The sequence below is a fragment of the Marmota marmota genome, unplaced genomic scaffold, assembly GCF_001458135.2.
Source record: "Marmota marmota marmota unplaced genomic scaffold, marMar, whole genome shotgun sequence".
Taxonomy (NCBI): Eukaryota; Metazoa; Chordata; class Mammalia; order Rodentia; family Sciuridae; genus Marmota; species Marmota marmota.
Window position 1 is genome coordinate 39,108,892 of NW_025999842.1, and position 22,840 is coordinate 39,131,731.

The window sequence follows — 22,840 nt, forward strand, 5'->3', positions numbered from 1 at the left end:
ATATATATATATATATATATATATATATATATATATATATATATATATATATAAAAAGACTGTATGAACTGAGGCAAGTTCACAATGATGGTATGCAGTTATCAATGGATTTCCCTATCTAATTCATTTTATTGTGACCTCAGGTCTGTGCACACACAAACAAAAAAAGTTAACATGGCAGGACTTCTGTCTTTAGATAGTACTGATTTCAAGGTTAGACTCTGATAGCATCTGGAAAATTGGAGTTTAGAAGTTCCCACTGTTGCAGAAAAAAACTGCCTGTGAAGCCCAAGCCAGGCAGATGTGGAAGTCTCTACCCTGGCCTCTAGTGTTCTTGCTTGAGAGGATTCCAGCAAGACCTGAGGCTTATTAAAAGAACAGACTGCTTATTAGACAGATAGGAAAAGGGGGAAACAGGTCATTGGCAAGGGAGAGAATGAGTCTTCTCAGAGTGAGGGATATGTGCCCCCATCCCATGCCCTCCAGTTTGTTTGTTTGTTTTTATCTATTTATTTATTTTTGTGGTGCTGGGGATTGAACCCAGGGCTTTGTGCATGCAAGGAAAGCACTCTACCAACTGAGCTTTATCCCCAGCCCTGCCCTCTAGTTTTATTGGGGGTCTAGGGAAGTTTTCAGACAGTCCCACCAACCTCTTGACTTTTGACTGACAGCATGATTGCACCATATTTCCAAACCACTGTACACAGTAATGGTCTGAGGCAACTATGGGTCACTTTGGCCAATGCTGATTGGAACTTATTCTTAAAAATTTTACAGTTAAAGGGAATTATCCTTATCTCCCTGAGTTCTGAAATCTAGTCTCTATAAGGGTCACCAAAGTCCCCCACTTAAGGGTAACTTAGCAGGATGGAGCCTTTCAGACCAGTATTTCTACTTCAAATAATGGGTAGTTTGATGAAGAATGTAATATACGTTGTTAATTTAAGCCAGGCAGGGTTGCTGGTAATTTGTTTTTTAAAAGAAAAACATGTGGCCAGGCACGGTGGCACACGTTTGTAATCCCAGCAGCCCAGGAGGCTGAGACAGGAGGATTGTGCCAGCCTCAGCAACTGTGATGTGCTAAGCAACTCAGTGAGACCATGTCTCTAAATAAAATACAAAATAGGGCTGAGGACAGGGCTCAGTGGTCACAGCCCCTGAGTTCAATCCCCACAAAAAAGCATGTGGAGGCCAGCACAATGGACCCAGTTTATAGAATCATTCCTTTAACCTCATGTTTCCACCATGTACATCTCTCTGTTACCTATCACCATCATTCCAAGAATGGATCAGAGGGCTTTCACTGTACCTAAACTATAAAAAATAATTTTTTTTAAAAAATGTGGTTTATGCTGAATATCTGCATTATTTGTAGTCATGTGAAATATGTGTTAGGCAGAAAGTGCCTATACAGTCAGACCCCAATAAAATAAACTGTTCAATAATCTCTAACAAACTTCCCAATAGATAACATTTTATCCAAGTTGTCACAATTCAATGCTGGAGGACTTAAGCATGTCCTATGTGTTTCCGTGGTAAAACAGTTAGAATCTTACACTTTCATTTCCTCCAGATTTCACCAAATTTACCTCTTCTCTTTGCTGATTTTATGTTGTATCCTTTCACTGTAACAAATGATAGCTGAGAGTACAACTATGTACTGAGTCCTGAGTCCTCCCAGAAAATCATCAAATCTGGGGGTTGTCTCAGAACCACCTCCCATAGCTATATATCTTGTCTAAATCAAATTTCAGACATCAGAGCCATGTCTTCTGGAGATCTGCATTTCAAACACTATATGACCAAATCTACAAAATCAAAAAAACCATTACTTTACCAGCAATGTTTTCCTTCTACTATGTTACTTACTTCACTTAATGACATTAATCACTTAATTATTTGAGGTCTCACCATCCCCTCTTCAAAAATCAAGACCTCCAAATCCTACTTCTAACAACAGTAATGGATCTATCCATTTTTATCCCATTTCTCAGGGGCATATCCTTAGTTCACAGTTCCATCATCTTTGGCTGACATTACCCACAACCTCTCAACCATTTTTTTGCTTAAACATTTCTCTTCTATAACACCTATAACTTTCAGAGAATAAGAAAAATGGTGCCACCTGAAGCCATTTAAGAACTCATTCCTTTAAGGGTATCTGAACAATTATTCAAATTGTTAAAAACAAAAGGTTAAATATTTACACTGAAAATCAAAATGTTTTTCACTAGTTCATGACTGTGCAATGCCATGAAAACAAAGAGTATCTTAATTTCTATAAATAACTGACAGCACATACATAAATTGTTTGATGCCCTAATGCTACCTATTGAAAATGTCAAAAACATACAGATAGAATTACACAAATACAGTGGTCACTAAACATGTGACTATTTAAATTAAAATTAAATAAAACTTAAAATTCAGTGTTTCAGTTATCCTAGATATATTCCAAGTTTTCTATAGTCAAATAAGACTAGTGGCTGAAAAATGTAGATTTTTCCATTGTTGAAGAAAATGTCATCAGACAGTACTAATGAGAAACTAAAGGAGAAGCTTTAGTAGATTAACATTACACTGAACAGGCTACTCAGATTAAGATTCTAATGCAAGGATTTATTACAGAACAGAAAGATAAATCTAAAGGAGTGGACTAAAGTTCCACCACAGATTCACAATTAAATCTAAACTCTGAAAAGAAAATGGAAATAAATGCATCTTGTATTCATTTTTCTCTACTTCTTTTCAAAAGTAGGACCAAATTTACTTAAAAAAATTTTTTGATGTTTTATAAATTTTAAAAAGCTTTTTAGAAAAAAAAGAAATTTAAAATGAAGTCTCTTATAGCAAGTCTGATCCATTACAAACATAAAACAAAATTTTTTACTAATTTGATAAAATATTGAAGTGGTTTATAATGAAGTAATTTTACCTACAGGCTAAAAATTGACTGATAGAGGGTTGACTTTTCAAAAAAGAAACAGATTGTAAGAATCAATTTATAAGAAACATTTTAAATGCTTGCACTAGAGCCTCTCTAATAGCAACAGTGTTCCTATGTATACATGGGGGGCGGAGGGGCGGCAGCAAATTGTCCTGTTCTTTGGCTTTTCCCCTTTCTCTCTTCCAGCACCAGAAGTCTATGCTCATATGGCAACAAAGAATTCATTTAAGTAGGAACAGGAGAAAAATGAAAGATAGAAAGGCTTTATTTCAGTTCAATTTTTCTTTTCTTAAGTACCCTTTATTTGTACAAATAAATTCTTATCCATTTGTACAGTATTCCTCACTTCTACCCAATTTTCTTAATTCTCAAACACAAAACAATTATTTTTCTCCTCCTTTCATCCTATGCTCTACTATACTCACCCCAAAACCCACAATTTTAGTAATATTCCCTTTGTCTACCTAATTACATAAACCATACTAATTGACCCAAAGTTATACTAGTATAACAAATATTTTAATAAATTTGATTTTTTTCATATTTATTATTTATTTATTTATTTTGCTGATTTTTTTTTCCATCTCTTTCAGGGCCCTTATACAATGTTCTACAGCAACAAATATAGATAATTTTTATAATATATTTTAGAGTATAAATCTATACTTGATATAACTCACCAATTTTTAAAAATACAAAAGCTCTTTTCACTCGAGTTTTTTCTTGCAAGTTTTACTCAAAATTAGAGTTATATTTTATAGAAGTAATTACCTTCTCAATGTCTGACCTCAGTCAAATTACATGTAATACTTAGAAATATGGCTTCTCTCACACTACCTTGTTATTTACAGCAGCCCACTTTAATATGTACTTATATATTTCCTAATTGTTAACCTGACTGCTTCTTAAGTCTCTACTTTTATTCTTTCATGTTTCATAAAATGTAGTTTAAGGTCACATGAAAGGGGAATTGCTTCATTAGCTAATATTAATCATCCCCATTTGACTTTGCATACTCAAAAAGTTATATCATATAATCTTTCTATGATATTATTTCTGAACATAAAAAGTACTGACTTACCAAAGACTTATATTTCTTTTCAAGAAGCCTCAGTACCACATCTCTGCTATAATATGCATGCTAAAGTTAAGAAGAAATGATATTTAATATTCAAGTTATGCCATTTAAAATCTTTTTCTAGCATCATTACCCAATATCATAAATCACATAAAAATTGGGTTTAAATTATTATAACCAATGCCAAGAATGTTTTTCAATGTACATTGTATTAAGAAGAAAGCAATCTCAGGAATGCAAAAGATATAAAAAATACTTTTAGATCCTATAGTGTCACACCAGTAAAAAAAAAAAAAAAAAAAAGACATTCTATCCATCGCGTACAGTTTCCATGCTAAACTTGTTTAAAACCACCACCAAAAAGGCATACCTAACTACCAGTGTATGACAGAAACCAAAGAAAGTATACAGAAGCAGGAGGAGAAAAAAATCACAAATCATATGCTGAAAACTTGTACTGTCCATATGTGCAGAAACTTGCCAAGGTTGAAATACTAATTACCTTCTGCCAATAATATTGTAAAATGATTGAAAAGTGCCCAAAAAATCTTTAATTCTCTCCTTAGAGTTGAATATACATGGCATTAAAGTCTATACATACAATGTATTCTACAAAGCCAAGGAAAACTATAAATACTGTTTTGTTAGATTATGATATCATTAGTGTTAAAAAGTACTTTATTTTTCTTAAAAACAAATAAAAATATTAAATACAATAATTCCCAGTAAAAACTATAGGAATTTGGGGGAATAGTGATTTTAATTCATTAAATAGTATTTTAATTAACTGGATGGTAGTCAAAATCCCATGTAGTTTAAAATGTTTTCAAACATCATTTTTTGATTTAATGAAGTAAATATGTTGATGCATACTTAAACTATTTTTAATATTGACCATGTTCTGAAAAGAAATGTTCATAGCACCTTTGATAGATCAGGTTCAGCAAATTAGTCCCTGGACCAAATTCAGTCTACCACCTGATTTTGAAAGTTCTATTTGAACATAGTCAAGTACATTCATTTACATATTACCTATGGTTGCTTTGAAGCCACAACAGTTGGGTTGAAAAGCTGCAACAGAGACTAGACAGCCAATAAAGCCAGAAAAATGTACTGTCTGGTCCTTTACATAAAGTTTGTCAACCACTGCCATAAACACAAAGAATGCAGAAGGATAACAGAAATTTTCATTAACATGATAAAACATTTGAGGTTTAATTTTGTTAAATGTATTACTTAGTTTTCTTGTGATCTGTCTCATTCTGTTGGAATCAGTACTGGCAATCAAAAATGTTAAGTGAAATAAATTTTCAAAAATTAAGAGAATATGATTTCATTTTTATTGAAAAAAAACAACAAAACAAAAAAGACCTATGCAGAAAAATATAAGTGTATTAAAAATATAGACTTACATAAATCAAAAATTTAACAGTTGTTATCCCTGTGCTAAATAATTAGGGAAAAAAATTGTGCTTTTATATTTTTTGTAACTTCCCTCAATAAAGGTCTAATTTGATAATCAAGAAAAAAAATTAAGAGAAAGTTTCAGACAAAAGGAATAAAGGGTTCAGGTTATTTAATTAAATTCAGCAAACATTTATCAAACATTATTATGTAGGCTACATGGCAGCTAAGAACTGGAGACAGAATCATTTTCTAATTAACTGGGCATTTACCATATAGTTTAGATAACAAAAAGTAGGGGGAAAAAAGCCATATGCTATTTAATATTCAAACTGTGCTGAGCAATAAACAAATATGCTACTGTTTTACATAGCAAGTCCCCAGCCACTCTCTTCTCTACTGCAGCAGATACCTACAGCCTAGTAGACAGGTTGAGAGAAATAAGATGTAACACAGAAACTAGTGCTGCAACTGCCAGACACAGACAGACCTCTACTATTCCATAGCAGAGGAGGGAGGTAATAGCATAAAGATCTCTCCACTCTTAATTTGGATTTCAGTTCTAGGATGTGAGGAGCTCCACTAGAATTTGGGCATTAAACACATTCCCTAAACTGCAGGTTCAGGAAGAGACAAAGAGGAATATTTTAGACATATCTCCTATGCCCAAGAAAAATCAGCAGTGAATCCTGAGATCCTATCACATCAATTTTAAATTTTCAAAGCTTTTAAATAAACTAAAGCAAATTAGATTTTTGGAGAGGCCATTCACCTTAAATAGACCAAATAAATTACCATTTAAAATCCTATTCTGACTCTGCCAAATACCAGATGAATGATCTTGGGCAAGTTAATGCCACCCTATCTCATAGATTTTTAGAAGAATGAAATAAGTTAATACACATAAAAGTGACTAGAACTCTTAGCACACAGTAAACACTAGTTATTCTTTAAATTATGTAACAAAAGAAAATTCTAGTTTTCCTTACCATCCACTTTTTGAACCACATAGCCTTAGTATCAACTAATGCAAAAAAGTAGATTGGATCCAAAATCTTTTGTGATACAAGATGACTTTGATCATGTTTAACTGATAACAAGGACAAAGTACTCTCCACAATTTCTTCCATATACCTTAGAGTTTGGGAAAGAACAAGAGATTTTATGAAAAAATAAAAAAGACTATTTTTTTAAGTGCGCGCGCACGTGTGTGTGTGTGTGTGTGTGTGTGTGTATAAAACTGGTGATATACGTTACACTTGTGAAATATAATTTTTAGTAACAATCTTTATATTTAGTAAACAGCAGAGATGAGATTCACACTCAGTTTTTCTGCTTTAAAAACTTATATTGTTTCTATTTCAACACTGTTGCAGCCAGTATGGAAAGCAATATAGAGATTCTTTGGAAAGCTGGGAATAGAACCACCATTTGACCCAGCTATCCCAGGGACACAGCCACACCAATGTTTCTAGCAGCACAATTCACAATACCTAAACTGTGGAACCAACCTAGATGCCCTTCAGTAGATGAATGGATAAAGAAACTGTGGTATATATACAATAGAATATTATTCAGCATTAAAAGAGAATAAAATCATGGCATTTGCAGGTAAATGGATGGAGTTGGAGAATATAATGCTAAGTGAAGTTAGCCAATCCCAAAAACCCAAATGCTGAATGTTTTCTCTGATTTAAGGATGCTGATTCATAATGTGGGGGAGGCGGGGAGCATGGGAGGATTAAATGAACTCTAGATAGGGCAAAGAGGAAAAGGGGTGAAAGGGGAAGGGAGGGGGCATGGGAGTAGGAAAGATGGTGGAATGAGATGGACATCATGACCCTAAGAACATGTATGAAGACACAAATGGTGTGACTCTACTTTGTGTACAACCAGAGATATTAAAACTTTTGCTCTATATGTGTAATATGAATTGTAATTCATTTTGCTGTCATATATAACAAATTAAAAAATGAAAAATGAAAAATAACTTATATTGTTTCTATTTCAATACTGACTCTCCAAAACTTTCCTTTTGAGATTCACCAATGTACTTAGAACCTTATTAGACATTTTGTAGATGAAAGAAAAAAAGGTTAAAGAACATTTAAGAAACTAGTCCAAAGTAGCAAAGAAAACCTGAAACTACAAGATCCTACTTTTACCTTGTTTTGATAAGTGATATAAAATGATATACTTGTGTAGTGCTAACTGTGAAATATGATAAACTTAACACTACATTACCTTCCCAATCATGTAAATCAATTAAGACTGTCTCTACTCAATTGAAATGTCTAAGGGTCAATAACCTATGTTTTTCACATTTGCATAAGTTAGGAGACTTACTTCTCTGGATGACGAATCCAGAAAGATGGAGCCTCCTTCTGATACTCATTTAGAAGTCGAACCTACAGAGCAATGTACAAGAGTTCTTACAATATTAGAATCCTTAAATACAGAACTACTAAAAATAGAAGCATATTCTAGTAAACAAATACCTTTTTGAGTAAGCAGATCACATTATGATTAGTTATATCTACACCAGTTGAAAGAGTAGGAATATGATTTTCTCTAGAAAGAAAATATAACTCCAAATATTTTGCTGAAAAAAGAAAAAATATACAACTTTTATATCATCATTTCTTAACTGCATATAAGAGAAAAAAACATTTTTAAATGATTTAATAAACATACCTAAGTTTGTATAAATTTCCTTGGTCATATACAACGGTGAAAGTGTAAATGTCTGTGCATAGAATTTTAAAATCCGGTCCTGGAGAAATGAGACAGATGATCTGCATCTAAGATTGTCACAAAACTTAAGATAAAACATTTTTCACATAGTAAAAACTTACCAAAATAAACCATTCAGAAATCTACAAATATGTATATGAAAAAGAGCACACTCTTATGTTGATAAGCAAAGAGTAAAAATGATAAAAACTAACAGCAAATAACAAAAAATATAAATTATCACAATATCTGGGAATAGTAGGTACTGACATTGGAAGGTAAAGTGGGAGGAGAAAAGTTAGGTTTGATAGAGGAAGGTACAATGGAAAGGTGCCAGTAAACAATGAAACAGAATAGGCAATATTAAATTTTAAAAGACCATGCATTTCCAAATCCAAGATTTGTTTTCTAAATTGTTTACATGGGTAGCTTCACATTAAGGATTCTTTCTTATAATTGTGTCTATTCCCAAGAAAACATACTTTTTAAAATTTAACATTAAATTCAAAGTAATAACATGTAATATAAGGTAAAGTAATTAAATGAGAAACAGGTATATTTATAACAGTGCCTGACACTAGTAGGGACTTAAAAATATTAGTTATTATTATTTTAATCATACTAAATTAAATATTATGATGAGATTAGTACTAATAGTGAAATCCAACTTCCCATTAAATAAAAACATGAAGTTGCCTCAAATTTTCTAATCAAATAATCTAGGGGGAAAATTAATAGTCTTGTTTATATCACTTAAGAGAATATGCATACAAGAATAGTTGCCCAAGTGACTAATGATTTCCAATAATCCCAAGAAATTCCTTCTCAACACGTTATTAAATACTTTGGGAAGTCTATTTTCATAACTACAGCAATAGATAAGTATCCGTAAAACTTTTAAACCACTACAGACTTTACTTGGTTATGTTTAAGAGTCCTTTAGGATAGGAGATTAAAAAACAGAATCAAATTTAACAATTTAGATCAAGCAAAAATTTAAAATGAAAAGAAACTTATGCTTTGTTTTCCTCAAAATGATTAATTCTACTGACATTTTTCCTCCATAACAATTATTCAATTTTCTTAATAAAACTGACCCTTGCCGTTTAATAACCTATAATGGTTAAATAAAACAACTTATACTAACTTTGCTATGTTTATAAAGTTATTATAAAGTTACTAAAATAAAAAAAAATCTATTCTGCCATGATTCTTTGTTAAGAAAGGGAAAAAAATAGCAGGGAAAGTTACAATTGCATTTCTTATTAGAGAGCCTTTAAATGTTAAAGCCTTAACATGACCCTAAAAATATTTTTTTTTCTCCCTTGAAGTTCTTGTTTTTACAGAAGTCTATAATACCCTCTGGTGTTAGTAAGTTTGAACTGCATCCAAGTATGAGGTAAACATCTTTTTTCTCTGATAAGAATAACAAAGATGGTTCCCAAACCACTTCTGTTTATCAATTAATTATTATTAATAATATAATTAAATATTAATGTCCTTAAGCTGATAAATGTGTTAAGATACCTTATATTTCTCCATACTGTTTACTGTCTGTGCTCTTTACTAGAATGCACATTCCATAGGGGAAAGACTTGTTCTACCTTGTTCATGGTAAATTACCAGCATCTAAACTGGAATGATGCACTGTTATAGTTTAGATATGAGGTTTTGGCTCAAAGTCCATATGTGAGACAATACAAGAAAGCATAGAGGTAAAATGACTGGGTTATGATTTTTAACTGATTCGCTTTCCTCCAACCCACTCTTCTGCCATGCTATATTCTGATACACTTTGGGCCCAAAGCAATGGAGCCAGGCAGCTATGAACTGAGCCCCCTGAAACTTTACGCCCCAAATAAACTTTACTTCCTCTAAAATTGTTTTTGTCAGATCTTTTGTTCATAGCAGTGAAAAGCTGACTAAAACATGCACACTGTATATATTCAATACAAATTCCTTGAACAAATAGAAAAATGTTGCTCTTATGGTAATGCCTTAAATTCTATACAAAAAACCATACCAATTTTTAAAACAAAGCTTTCTTCAACCCATCAATATGAAGAAAAAGACCCTATTATTTAAAAACTCCAATTTGTATTTAATCCTGATGTTTGATAAGTCAGGATTTTTTTATTCACATTATATCACTATCTGTAGAATTATAGCACTTAAGATAAGCTTACTTTTCATCATATAATAATTTGCATTCCTGAAAAGTCATATGCATTTTGATTTTTGCAAAAATCAATCTTATCTCTACTCTCCATTTTATAATTTTAGGGATTTTCTGACATTTGCTTTATGAGTAATTTCAATTTATTTTCTAACCTCTAAGCTTTATAATTTTCTGGCTTCTCTGTTTTAGACAGCCTCCAAATAAATGCTTAAATGCAGGAGGAAAATCATATGAACACTTTAGAATCTATCCTGATTAATCACTTTAAGTTCAAAATTTCATTTATCATGAGCCCTTAAAATATTAATCTTAATTCAAAAATAATAACCCAAATACTTGGGTATCTTTCACAGGATAAGACAAAATACACAAGATAACAGGATATTATTTGGCAATGAAGTATGATGGTGACCATACTTTGAATCTAATTATTAAGTATTAAGTTAATTACTGAAAAAAGAAATTTTGACAATCTGAAAAGCTGTAACCAAAATTCCATAAATATTTGTGCTATCAAAAAAAAACTCCCACATTCCATTTAGTTCTAGTTGGGAAAACAGGAATTTCTAAAAATATTTATTTATTTTCTTACACTAAACACAGGATCAGGATCTGAAAGACACAATGTCAATTTTTCACAGAGAGTACTCCAATTTTCACAGTTCAGGACATCAGATGGAGGAGCTGAACATAATGTTTGTAAGGCATCATATCTCACCTAAAATTTTTTAAAAGAAAAATTTTTATTAATAGTTAGCCACTAGAATAATTCCAATTTTTCAAGACAATATTAGAATATTATTCAAAGCCAGAATCTGAATAATTATTTTAAAAAGCCATTTATGAGAAAATAATACACTTTTATCAGGTAACTCTTGAGAATTAATTCATTTTGTAAATTAATCACTAATCAAGGGAGGGAGGGTGCTGTTTTGTACAAAGAAAATTTAAACACTAACTGAACTAGGAGACTTAGATCTCACATCTAAGTAGAATAGAAAGAAGAAAAGTGGTTGAATCAGAATCACCAATGCAATGTTTTATTGGCCTCACCCCACAGATTTTCCCAATTCTAGTAAAGTCCACACAGGTGCTTCTGCAGTTGAGGGCTCTGATTTTAAAACATTTCCTAGATATGCCCCTGGTGACACACTTCCATTCCAGAACATGTGAACAATTCTCACAAACAATTCATTTGAACTTTTTTGTGCTAGACCATATTTTCTGACCTTCTAACTACTGAAATAGGGGAAAAAATTTAGCAATGGAATGCAAAATTGAATTTCTGTATTTTTACAAAAAGTTTGCTTTGTAATCAGTCTTCTCAAAATCCAATCAGAATTCACTCAAAACAGTATGACCCAAGGGACAGCAGCAGAGAATAACTCCACTCTGATGATGACAAACGGGGCAAAGCATCTCTCCTATTCACACTCCAGCTAATGAAGAATAACACAGTAATTCCAATCTAATCTTTAAAATCTGGTCCTTTCCCAACTGAAAAACTGAAGCCTAGTGAAGTCATAAGTGAAGGTGAGGCATCAGAGACAGGAGCCAAATTAAGACATTCACAGCTTTCTAGATAAAAAAAATACAGAATACACAAGTATCTGAAAATATCTATATACTCATATGCAATAACTCCTAAATATACTTTTATTTCTGACAAGCATTAGGGGAATGTGAAGTTTTAAAAATTAAGAATTCATTTATAATGTTAAGTAGTATCCTCTTTTCAATAAATTTTAGAACAAAATACTATTAAGAATTTAGTATTCCAGAAGCAGAATAAAGATTAATGAGCAACTATAGATTTCAAAGTAATCCATTTAAACAGAAGAAAGTTAAGATTTATCATATAAAAGTCAAATCTCATTTCCAATATCTTTTCAAACCTGTTATTTACTAAGATCCAAGAAATAAAACAATGCAAAATGCTGAACAGAAAAAAATTATTCCTCAGTGATTTTTTAGAAAATTTCAGTGGGAGTAAATAACAATACATTTCATTTAAAATGTAAAGTTTGAAAAAAATAATTCATTTCCAAAATTAGAACTAAATGGCATATACACAAAAGTCTTAGTTAAATTTTTTTAAATATCCTATTGTATTTCTACTTCAGATTGACTTTCAAATGAAATAATACATCATAAAGAGCAGATAAAATCTCTTAAGTATAAACATAACTCAATATACAATTACTTCTTCAAAAAATTTAAGTTGTCAAAGTCTCAATACAGGGATTGGGAAGATATTGGTCAAATACAAAATTTCAGTTAGAAGAAATAAGTTCAAGAGATTTATTATACAACACTGTGACAACATAAATATGTATTATTTTCTTGAAAATCACTAAGCAGATTTTAACTTTTCTCACCAAAAAAAAATCATAATACATACATTCATGAGATCAATTTTTTCACTATTCAGTCAATATATACTTTAAAACATGTCACACATGATAAATATAAAATTTGTCTATTAAATTTTTTTAAATGTTTACTCACATTTTCTATAAATAAAAAAATCATGAAATAAATTAATTCCTAGCAAATCAATAACTAAAATATTGCATACAAAACAACAGTAAAGGAACAATTTAAGGACAATTACTCGTAACTTAATTTCTTACCAATGAAAGCTGGGGGTAAAAAAAGATTTTCTCTAACAAACCATGACAATTTTTTAAAGAATATCTGCCTTATTCTGTGACCTTTTATTCCAAAATTGAAGTTTACTAGTGATATTAGCCTAGAATTGATCATAACAATAAATAAAAACCCAGCCTCAAGAGAAAGAACCCAGCTGCTGACTGAAATCTAGTATATTATAAATATGTAATATCTGATTTTCTTCTTTCTCTAGGGCTTTGAGATGTAGTATTAGGTCATTTATTTGTTGACTTTTTATTCTTTTAATGAATGCACTCAATGTAATAAACATTTTTCATAGTATTGCCTTCACAGTGTCCCAAAGATTTTGATATGTTGTATCAGTGTTCTCATTTACCTCTAAGAATTCACTGGAGAAAAGACAGTGCATTCAACAAATGGTGCGGCAAAACTGGATAAAATCCATATGTAGCAAAATGAAATTAAACTTCTATCTCTCACCTTGCAAAAAAATCAACTCAAAGAGGATCAAAGACTTAGACACTAGAACAGACCTGCACCTAACAGGTCAGTTAGGCGCAAATCTTCACCATGTTGGCCTAGGATCTGACTTCATTAACAAGACCTCTAAAGTCCTTTTCTTCTCAGCAAAGGAAACAATAATGTGAGAAAAGAGCCTACAGATTGGGAGAAAATCTTTATTGCCCCTCCAATAAAGCATGAATCTCTAGGATATATAAAGAACTCAAAAAATGTAACAGCAAAAAAACAAATAACCCAATCAATAAATGGGCTAAGGAACTGAACAGACACTTCCCAGAAGAAGAAATACAATCGATGAACAAATACATGAAAAAATGTTCAACTTCACTAGCAATTACAGAAATACAAATCAAAACTACTCTAAGATTTCTTCTCACTCCTGTCAGAATGGCAATTATAAAGACTACAAGCAACAATAAATGTTGGCAAGGATGTGGGGAAAAAAGTACACACATACATTGCTGGTGGGACGGCAAATTGGTGCAACCATTATGTAAAGCATTATGGAGATTCCTCAGAAAACTTGGAATGGAACCTTCATTTGACCCAGCTATCTCACTCCTCGATCTACATCCAAGGGACTTAAAATCAGTATACAACAGTGATGGAGCCACATCAAATGTTTATAGCAGATCAATTCACAATAGGTAAACTATGTAACCGACTTAGGTGTCCTTCAATAGATGATTGGATAAAGAAAATGTGGTATATATAGTCAACAGAATATTACTCAGCTTTAAATAATGAAATTATGGCATTTGCCAATAAATGGATGGAGTTGGAGCATATCATGCTAAGTGAAATAAGCCAATCCCCAAAAAACCAAAGGCCAAATGTTTTCTCTAATATGCAGATGCTAATTCACACTAAGGGGCTGGGGTGGGGGACACTAGAAAAGAATAGAGTTACCTTAGATTAGGTAGAGGGAAGTGAAGGGAGGGGAGGAGACAGGATGAGGGGATAGGAAGGATAGTAAAACGAAACAGAAATGACATTATTGCTTTATGTATATGTGTGGCTGCATGACCAATGTGATTTTACAACATGTACACTCAGAAAAATGAGAAATTATATCCCATCTATATATATATATTTATGCACTTTGATATATATTTATATATATATATCAAAGTGCATAAATGCAGTCTACTGTCATGTATAACTAATTAAAACAAATTAAAAATTTAAAATAAATAAATAGATATATGGTATCTGACTAAATTTGACAGCTGTCCTTAAAACTTACCTCTTTGGGTTGCCCAGGATCCAGCTGGTCTAAAATCAATTGTAATTTTCCTTGACAAAATTTGTAACTCTGTAACACAATCAACAGAACACACAGGAATTCCATAGACTTTCAGAACTATTGCTATAAATGATTGTTAACATAATTTCCAGCACAGTATGCATTCTGAACAAAAGAAGAGATTTATCTATTTTGACTTGGCAGCAAACTTGGAATCCTGTTTCCCGAGGTTTTAATGAGAATTCAATGTCCCAGTAGAACAGTGTACCTTCCTGTATATGACAATTATTATTTGATGAGCAACTGCAATGTGTAGAATATTATAAGATAAAAAAAAAGCATAACCAGAATCTTGTATACCCAGAACTGTGCGATGAACAAAACAGAAAAATAAAACCACATTAATAAAAAGGCACAAATAGTACCTACACATAGCTATAACCCTGCTTGAACTTTTTGTTCCCTTTCCTATGCTTTTCTTAGCATTTTTCCATAGTTCTTTTGTGAAAAAATTCCTGAAGTAAAAATTAACATTTAGAAAAAAGTTCATAGAACATAAGCTATTTTGAAAGAAAAAGTCTTTTTCCCTAACAGTTTAAATACACATATTAAAAGATCTCTAAAAATAACAAAAATAATATTAACAATTGTAATTTCATATCTATTATGTAGCAAGCACTATTCTACCTCAATTTACAAAGTCTCTGAAATATGAGAAAAATGAAAGCCAAAGAGGTTAAATCACTTCTCCAGGTCACAAAATTATCAGAAGGCACATTCGCACCTATATTAGGGCCCTCTCTCTTCATTATCTATGCTATCCTGAGGTGTTCTTACTCAGTTCTTTGACTTTGAGTAGATCATGATGATCCACAACCATTTCCTGGGGTACAGAGTGCTTGCCTAACTCAGTGTGAGGCCCTGGGTTTGATCTCCAACACCACAGGAAAATAAAGCATAAACTTTAATGCTTATGTAGTTGGAATAGCCTCGAACTACTTACCCCTTAAGTTATCTTCTTAAACATAATTACAAAATTCTCTTTAAAATTATTTTTAAGTAATGAAATAATTTTTATTACATGAGACATCAAAATGAGTCTAATACCTATCTTAAAGGTGACCTATGCTATAATCTTTTTTATATTATTGTTTGTAAGTTGACAGACATAAATATACAATTGCAGTTAACTGTTATGGCAATTTAACTAGTGCAGACAGACAATGTGTTCACATGAACACATTTCAGTTGTTTTAAATATTCCTTTTGGATACATGTCTGTCAGATGCAGGATACATAAAGACTGCAAATAGAACACTCATTCTGGTTTTTTGTAGTCACTTACTTGGTTACAACACATACTGAAAAATATTCACTTTGTTCAATTACTACACTTTAGATTTTAAAAAATTAAATCACCCTCGTAATTAAAATTTACTCTGGAAATTTCTTCTATTTTAAATGTATGGGTATGCAAACTATATAAGCCATTAAACATATAACTGGTCAAAAAATATATCTATTGTTGTTGTCCAAATAATACCAATATAGAAAATAAAAATGATAAATATATAATTATTAGGCCTAATGATAACTCATGCTTTAATATGTTTTGGGGTTTTTTTGGTACCAGAGATTGAGCCCAACAGCACTTAAACACTGAGCCACATCCCCAGCCGTTTTTTATATTTTTATTTAGAGACAGGGTCTCACTGAATTGCTTAAGGCCTCAATAAGCTGCTGAGGGTGATTCTGAACTCTCACTTCTTCTTCCTCAGCCTCCCAAAGTGCTGGGACTACAGATATGCATTACCGTGCCTAGCAACTTCTTTTCTATTCTTAAAAAAGACAAGACCACATAATTCTGATGACAATGATAATAAGCAAATACTATTATAAGGGCTTAATGCATGCCAGATATTGTTCAAAATGATTTCTATTAAATCACTAAATCCTCAAAGCAACCAACCCTGTAAAGTGTGGCAAAAAATAAGGTGAACAGACTTTGGAGGGAGAGAAGCCAGTCCTAATTCAAGATCCATTCCTAACTTAGCAATTCAAATTTAGGCAAATTACTCACCTATTAAGCCTCAGTTTTTCCTGTGAAGAACTAGTAACTCCTATGATGAATATAAAGACAAGCACAGGGACCACTGCATGGCAGTAGCCCCAACAATAGAGAGATAGTAATGACACTTTTAACTTTAAAGCATTGTCTTCAGTTTTAAGCACAATACTAAATCTATTGCTCATTCACATCTAATGATAAAAACCACGATCTCTCCGCTATTCTTAAATATCCTCCAACATATACTAATACACTGCTGTTTTTCAAAAAATGAATCGAAAATTCATATATATTCAGGTTGCAGATTTTAAAATAATAATGAAATAAGACGTTTTCACAAAATGCAAGTGGTATCAAAATAACAACATCAAAATCATGAATACAATGTTATCCACAGAAAAATTCAGACTTTTTTGAAGTCCAGATCAAGTAACAATTTTGAAGGAATCAGTAAGGTCAGCATTTAATGGAATTGTTACCACACAGAGGCTAGGTCACCTCATTACAGCATGGAAGCTAAAGTAGAAAGGCAAAGGGTGAAGAGAGAATTGTATTATGATAAGCTAGCTGATGGGAAAATGGAGGACCATCTCATCCTAAAGTGCTAATTTAGGGGAAGTTTATAAAAGCATGGGTAATCATGGACTGATGGGTACCTTCTCATAGGTGGAGGTCTGTGGCCAAAGATGCACATTGTTCCTAATCACCTACTCACAAGATGCTTTTCACTGCAAATCTCAAGAAAAAATATCCTTATTTCCTTAGGCTATTCTCATCACTGATTAGTTTGCTCACAGGCGGTTCCTGGACATACTATACAATGGAGAGGGTACCTGCCTAGAGGCCCTCTTGTTGATCACTATTATCATGGGAATAAAAAACAAAACAAAACAAAACAAACAAACAAACAAAAAAAACATACTTCACCTGATAATGTGGAAGACAGGGTCATATCAAGATGAATATATGGAGTCAGGCATAAGTTCTGGTCTCAATTCTTGATTTCAGAATGAATGACTATTATATTTTTAAACTCCTTTTCAATTCTTAACATATTCACTCAGCCTCTCTGATCAATTACAAGAAAGTCTCTTTACTGGTAAGTAAAGATATACCCAAATATCTCTTAAGAGTTTGCCCACACTGAAAGAGCTTTCCAGGATGTTCTAGCACTCATACATTTCTTCCAAAAAGTCGAGGCATCCCATGCCTTCTTTTTTTTTTTTTTTTTTTTTTTTTTTTTTTGCAGTACTGGGGATTGAACCCAGGGCCTTGTGCATGCAAGGCAAGCACTCTTCCAAACTGAGCTATGTCCCCAACCCATCCCATGCCTTCTTAATGGGCAGAATTCATTTTCAGCCCAATTAGTCCCTTCTGAAATAGTCATCTTCATAGGGCACACACTGAAAACTCAGATATAACCTGTGGACATCCCAAACAAAGACACAGAAACTTAAAGCATGATGTCTTAAGAATCAAAACAAAACAAAAGATAGGAATCTATTCTAAAATGATGGCTTTATTTCCACCACAGCTTTACATTTCTTCAAAAACCTATGATTCTAACAACTAGAAATAATTTAATATTTGAGAATTAAAATAGCTTAACTCCTAGCTAACTCAATCAAGCTTATTTAGATCTAAATACTTGTACTTCTTGAAACAAATTAATAACGCTCCAGTTTTTTTTCAGTTGTGGTCCAATGTCAGTTTAGTCATACAGTTCACCAAATAAGTTAGCACATCTTTAGTGAGATGGGCAGATAATAACCTGAGTTCTAAAGTTGGGTTTCCTCTCAATTCCAAAAAGTCCTTGATCTGAAGAAGCAGCTCAGCAAATCTATTAAACCACTCATTTGATTGCAATAAATTAAAATCTCTATACCCCACCTTTTTCCAGTTAATCCATCAGCAAGGAATGATTTGGGCATGAAGAAAATTCACAGTCTTGTCACATCTTGCATCACATCACATAACCAACCTGACTTGTAAAGTTCACAACTCAGCACAATCTCTCCTGCTAAGATGCAATAGTAGCTAAAGCACAGCAACCTTTAAGTTCTGCTTCAAATACTTAAAGAACCATTTTTTCCTTCAATCATGAAGTCCCAACTGTGACCAAAACAGACAATTTTTTTCATGTTTCATCCAAACTTCTCAAATCATTTTCTGGAATATGGTTAGGATCTACTTTGTAATTATGTCTTTAAGGTAGAGCTAATTAGGTGTCAATATTTCCCTCCATCAGTTAGGACTACACTAAGGTCAAATAGGCTTTTCAGACACAGAGATTGAACCCAGGTCCTCACACATTTCAGGCAAGGACTCTACAACTTAATTACACCCCCAGTCAGACTTCTTGTGGCCTAAAAGTCGATGTGCGGAAGTTCCTTGCACATGGGCTCTAGTCTAGTTTTCCTTGTTTTCTATTAGGGCTAATATAGCCATAGGCCTTTCTCTTATCTTTACTGTGGCCAAATGACAAGGTGCCTCAGACCCTGGTTGGATAAAATGTAAAATCTCAAATATTTTAACACTAAAAAAAGTCTAATGTTTTAAAGGTAAGAATTCATAGTAATCGTCATTTCAGAAAACGTACAGAAGAAATGTTTTATCCCTATCACATATATAATTTAAACTTTAATAAGGATTAATTAAGAATAAGATGTTTGAACTAAAGCTTAATTTGTTTCAACCCTTACTACTAAAAAATCTAAGATTAATTTTTTCACCTCATTAAGAATTATCTCAGACATGACACAACTATTCACAAAACATAATTCTATAAGGTGGTATTTCATGAACTAAATCTTTACTACTAGGTTATTTTGTTCTTTATTTTTCTTCTGAATCTTTAAGTTAGAAAGTATAAAAGCTGGCTAATAAATTTATTGAAGCTAGTGATTATTAAACACCATTTCCAAATATAAATACAAACTGAACAACCTACCTGATTGAATGATGAATCACTATCAGAGCAATTATCTGTGCAGTAACTACTGCTCTTCTCCTTTTGGATTCTTTTCTGCCTCTCCTGACTTCGTATTTCATCTTCTTCAAACTTGTTAATCATAGACTCCACCACTACCATCATAACATTATTCAGGGAATGCATGATTTCTTTATACCTTCAAATTCAAAGTAGTCTTAATAAGAGAAGATTAACAACAGAAATTAAAAGTCACTTAAGTTAAACTACCTGATTATTTTCTCTATTAAAAAAAAAGAAAGCCCCTTTAATGGCACAGTGAAAACAAAAAACTTAATATTTCTTACAGAAAAAAAAACAGATATAACAAGAAAAGAATAAAAATTAATAAGGAATCCAAAAAGTGCTATTTCATGGGTTTTTCATCTAGTTATATAAACCAACACAACAAAGTCAAGATATCTCAGGCAATATGTTCTGATGATATGTGTTCAAATTACTAGCAACAAGATAAACTGTTAATAGCCTTACCAAAACTCAAAATTATTTTACACTTCGCCTTTATCCCTGGTCTTATCTCTTTCTCTATCCTACTTTCCTTTATTTGTTCTTCCTTTCTCTTATCCGTACTTCATACCTTCAGGCACAGATAGCCTTACCTAAGGCCTGCTTCAAGACCAAGGTAAGAATGTGGCTGTCTTAGGGTCCTTTCAAACACAAGCTGGAGAATCCATTAACAGGGATGTTAGGAAAGGGATTTCTGAAGATGACAACAGTTTGAACTGGATAACTTCTAAGATCTCTTTCCACTCTAATGGTCTTAAAATCTTGAAAAACAACTCACAATAAATTACTCTATAATTCAAGTAAAACCTCTCAAGTACTCATGTTAATTTTAAGCTGAGATCCCAAAAAGCCCTAGAAGTAGAATTTTAGATCTAGAAAGAACCATAAAGTCCAGCCTTTATTTCACAAATGAAGAATGTGTGACCTGGAACAATGACATTTCTGTATTTAAAACAAAAAAGGCACAAAGATTTATATATAAACACAGTGAATACTAAATTTATAATTAGAAATTCTGGATTGTAATCCTAACTCATTTGCCAACTAGTTCTGACTTCATATAAAAAAGTCTCAATTTCCTCAGCTATAAAAGGACATAAAATGAATACAATCTAGCTAAACTATTTCATATAGCATGGCAATAAATAAATGAAAATAAATATCTGAAAAGGCTTTGAAACTATAAAGCTCTAGACACGTATTTGTCATTATAATAAGGGAAATACATGAGGAAAATAAGCACAGCAAAAAATTTTTTTACTTATAAATCTGGTCAAGTGGTCACTGTAATTGCATTCATCAAAGGGAAAATAGATACTCTATCTCACAAGAGCAATAAAGCCAGCCTAGGTATAACTAAAAAGAATGAATAAGAAATTAAAATTTAAAAAAAAAAAGCTAGGCTAAGGAATTTGAATAGAAATAACAGATTGAAATTTTATTTGTTTGGCAGTGCTAGTGATCAAACCCAGGGCCTCGTGCATGCTAGACAAGTGCCTACCAATAAACTCCACCCCCAGCTCCCACTTTGGGGGCAATTATCATATACATTCATAAGATACATTTTGCCAACACCACCAAAGGCCTATATGTTAAAGGCGTGCTTGATCACCATCGATGGCACAATCAGGGGATAGTGGAACCTATAAGAGGTGGGGCATAGCTGGAAGTCTTAGGTCATTAGGTGTATTACCCTTGAAAGGAATGGGGGACCCTGGTCTTTTGCTCTCACTTCTTTGCTTCCAGCCTTAAGGTGAATGGGCTTCCTCACTATGTGTGCCCACCATGATATACTGCTTCAACACAGGACTAAAAGCAACAGGGCCAATCAACCATGGACTGAAACCTCCAAAACTATAAACCAAAATAAGCCTTTTCTGTTTATAAGCAGATCAATCTCACATATGTTTTGCAGCAAGGAAACCTGACTAACCCACATTTTAAATTATATATTTTAGAAATCACATATCTATATAAAAATGTATAATTTGTATAATATATAATTAAATAAAAATATGTTTAATATAGATTTAACAATATGTGTATATAATACAGAGCTATAAGCAACTTTATATAATATATATTTCTAAATTACCAGAAATCATGAGAAACACAAAAAGTAATGAAAGTAGATTAGGAACAATATAGGGAGGGGTAGGGGGGGTGACATATAGAAAAGAAATGTAATAGAGGTAAGAGTTCAGGGAATTTACTAGTTAAAGGTAAAGGGATATAAAATGCAAAATGGAGTTCTGAGACACTCATTAGACTAAACTGAAAACAACATATATATAGGATTACTGAGACAAAAGGCCCAGTTTCCCCCTCTTAGAGTCTGGGCAGCAATAAACAGGGAAACAAAATATGCCCTGATAGCTATCAATATCTATCCACCAAAAGTTGTTCTCTCCTTCCACAGTAATTGGACTATAGTTAAAATTACACTGTCCAGCCTCCTTTGCAGTTAGGTCTGGCTGTGTGAATATAAAGTTCCTGTCCCTTAAAGTTTTGTGATTTAATCAAGAACTATAAAAATAAATCTCAGTGATATAGAGAGTAAGATTAAGGGTGATCAAAATCCATAAAAAAAAAACTGAAATTTGATTTAGATATAAATGTTTTCAACATATCTTCTTACAAAGACAAACAAATTCTTCTGAAATTAATACCAACAAAAATGGCCAGAGGGAAAAACAGAGTAATAATTTATTAATGAATTAAAAGTAACTAGCAGCTGGGGATATAGCTCAGTTGGAAGAGTGCTTGCCTTGCACTCACAAGGCCCTGGGTTCAATCCCTAGCACCACCAAAAAAAAAAAAAACTAGAGCACTTCAAAATTAAGAGTTAAATGAACAGGAGCCATTGCAGCTTTGGAAGAGCTAAGAAAAAACAGATCCAGGATAGACTGTAAATACCACTAAGTAAATATCCTTAATCCTTCAAGAACTATAAAATAAGGACTACAGGAAGACAAAGCTCCCAAATAAAAAGCACACCAATCAACAACAAAAATCTACACAGTAAGTATGTCCA

The 22,840-nt window shown here is 32.4% G+C and overlaps 1 protein-coding gene across 1 annotated transcript in view; it reads right to left on the bottom strand.

The window, feature by feature from the left end:
• Tbc1d32 (TBC1 domain family member 32) overlaps positions 1-22,840 on the bottom strand; it is a 185,562-nt gene that overhangs the window by 147,554 nt on the left and 15,168 nt on the right. The window contains exons 4-11 of the mRNA XM_048800402.1: positions 19,762-19,939; positions 14,744-14,812; positions 10,934-11,059; positions 8,124-8,202; positions 7,928-8,031; positions 7,776-7,837; positions 6,419-6,563; positions 4,029-4,088 (exon numbers count right to left, since the gene is read on the bottom strand). Coding sequence (XP_048656359.1) covers positions 4,029-4,088; positions 6,419-6,563; positions 7,776-7,837; positions 7,928-8,031; positions 8,124-8,202; positions 10,934-11,059; positions 14,744-14,812; positions 19,762-19,939 — 823 coding nt within the window. The remainder of the gene's footprint in view (positions 1-4,028; positions 4,089-6,418; positions 6,564-7,775; positions 7,838-7,927; positions 8,032-8,123; positions 8,203-10,933; positions 11,060-14,743; positions 14,813-19,761; positions 19,940-22,840) is intronic.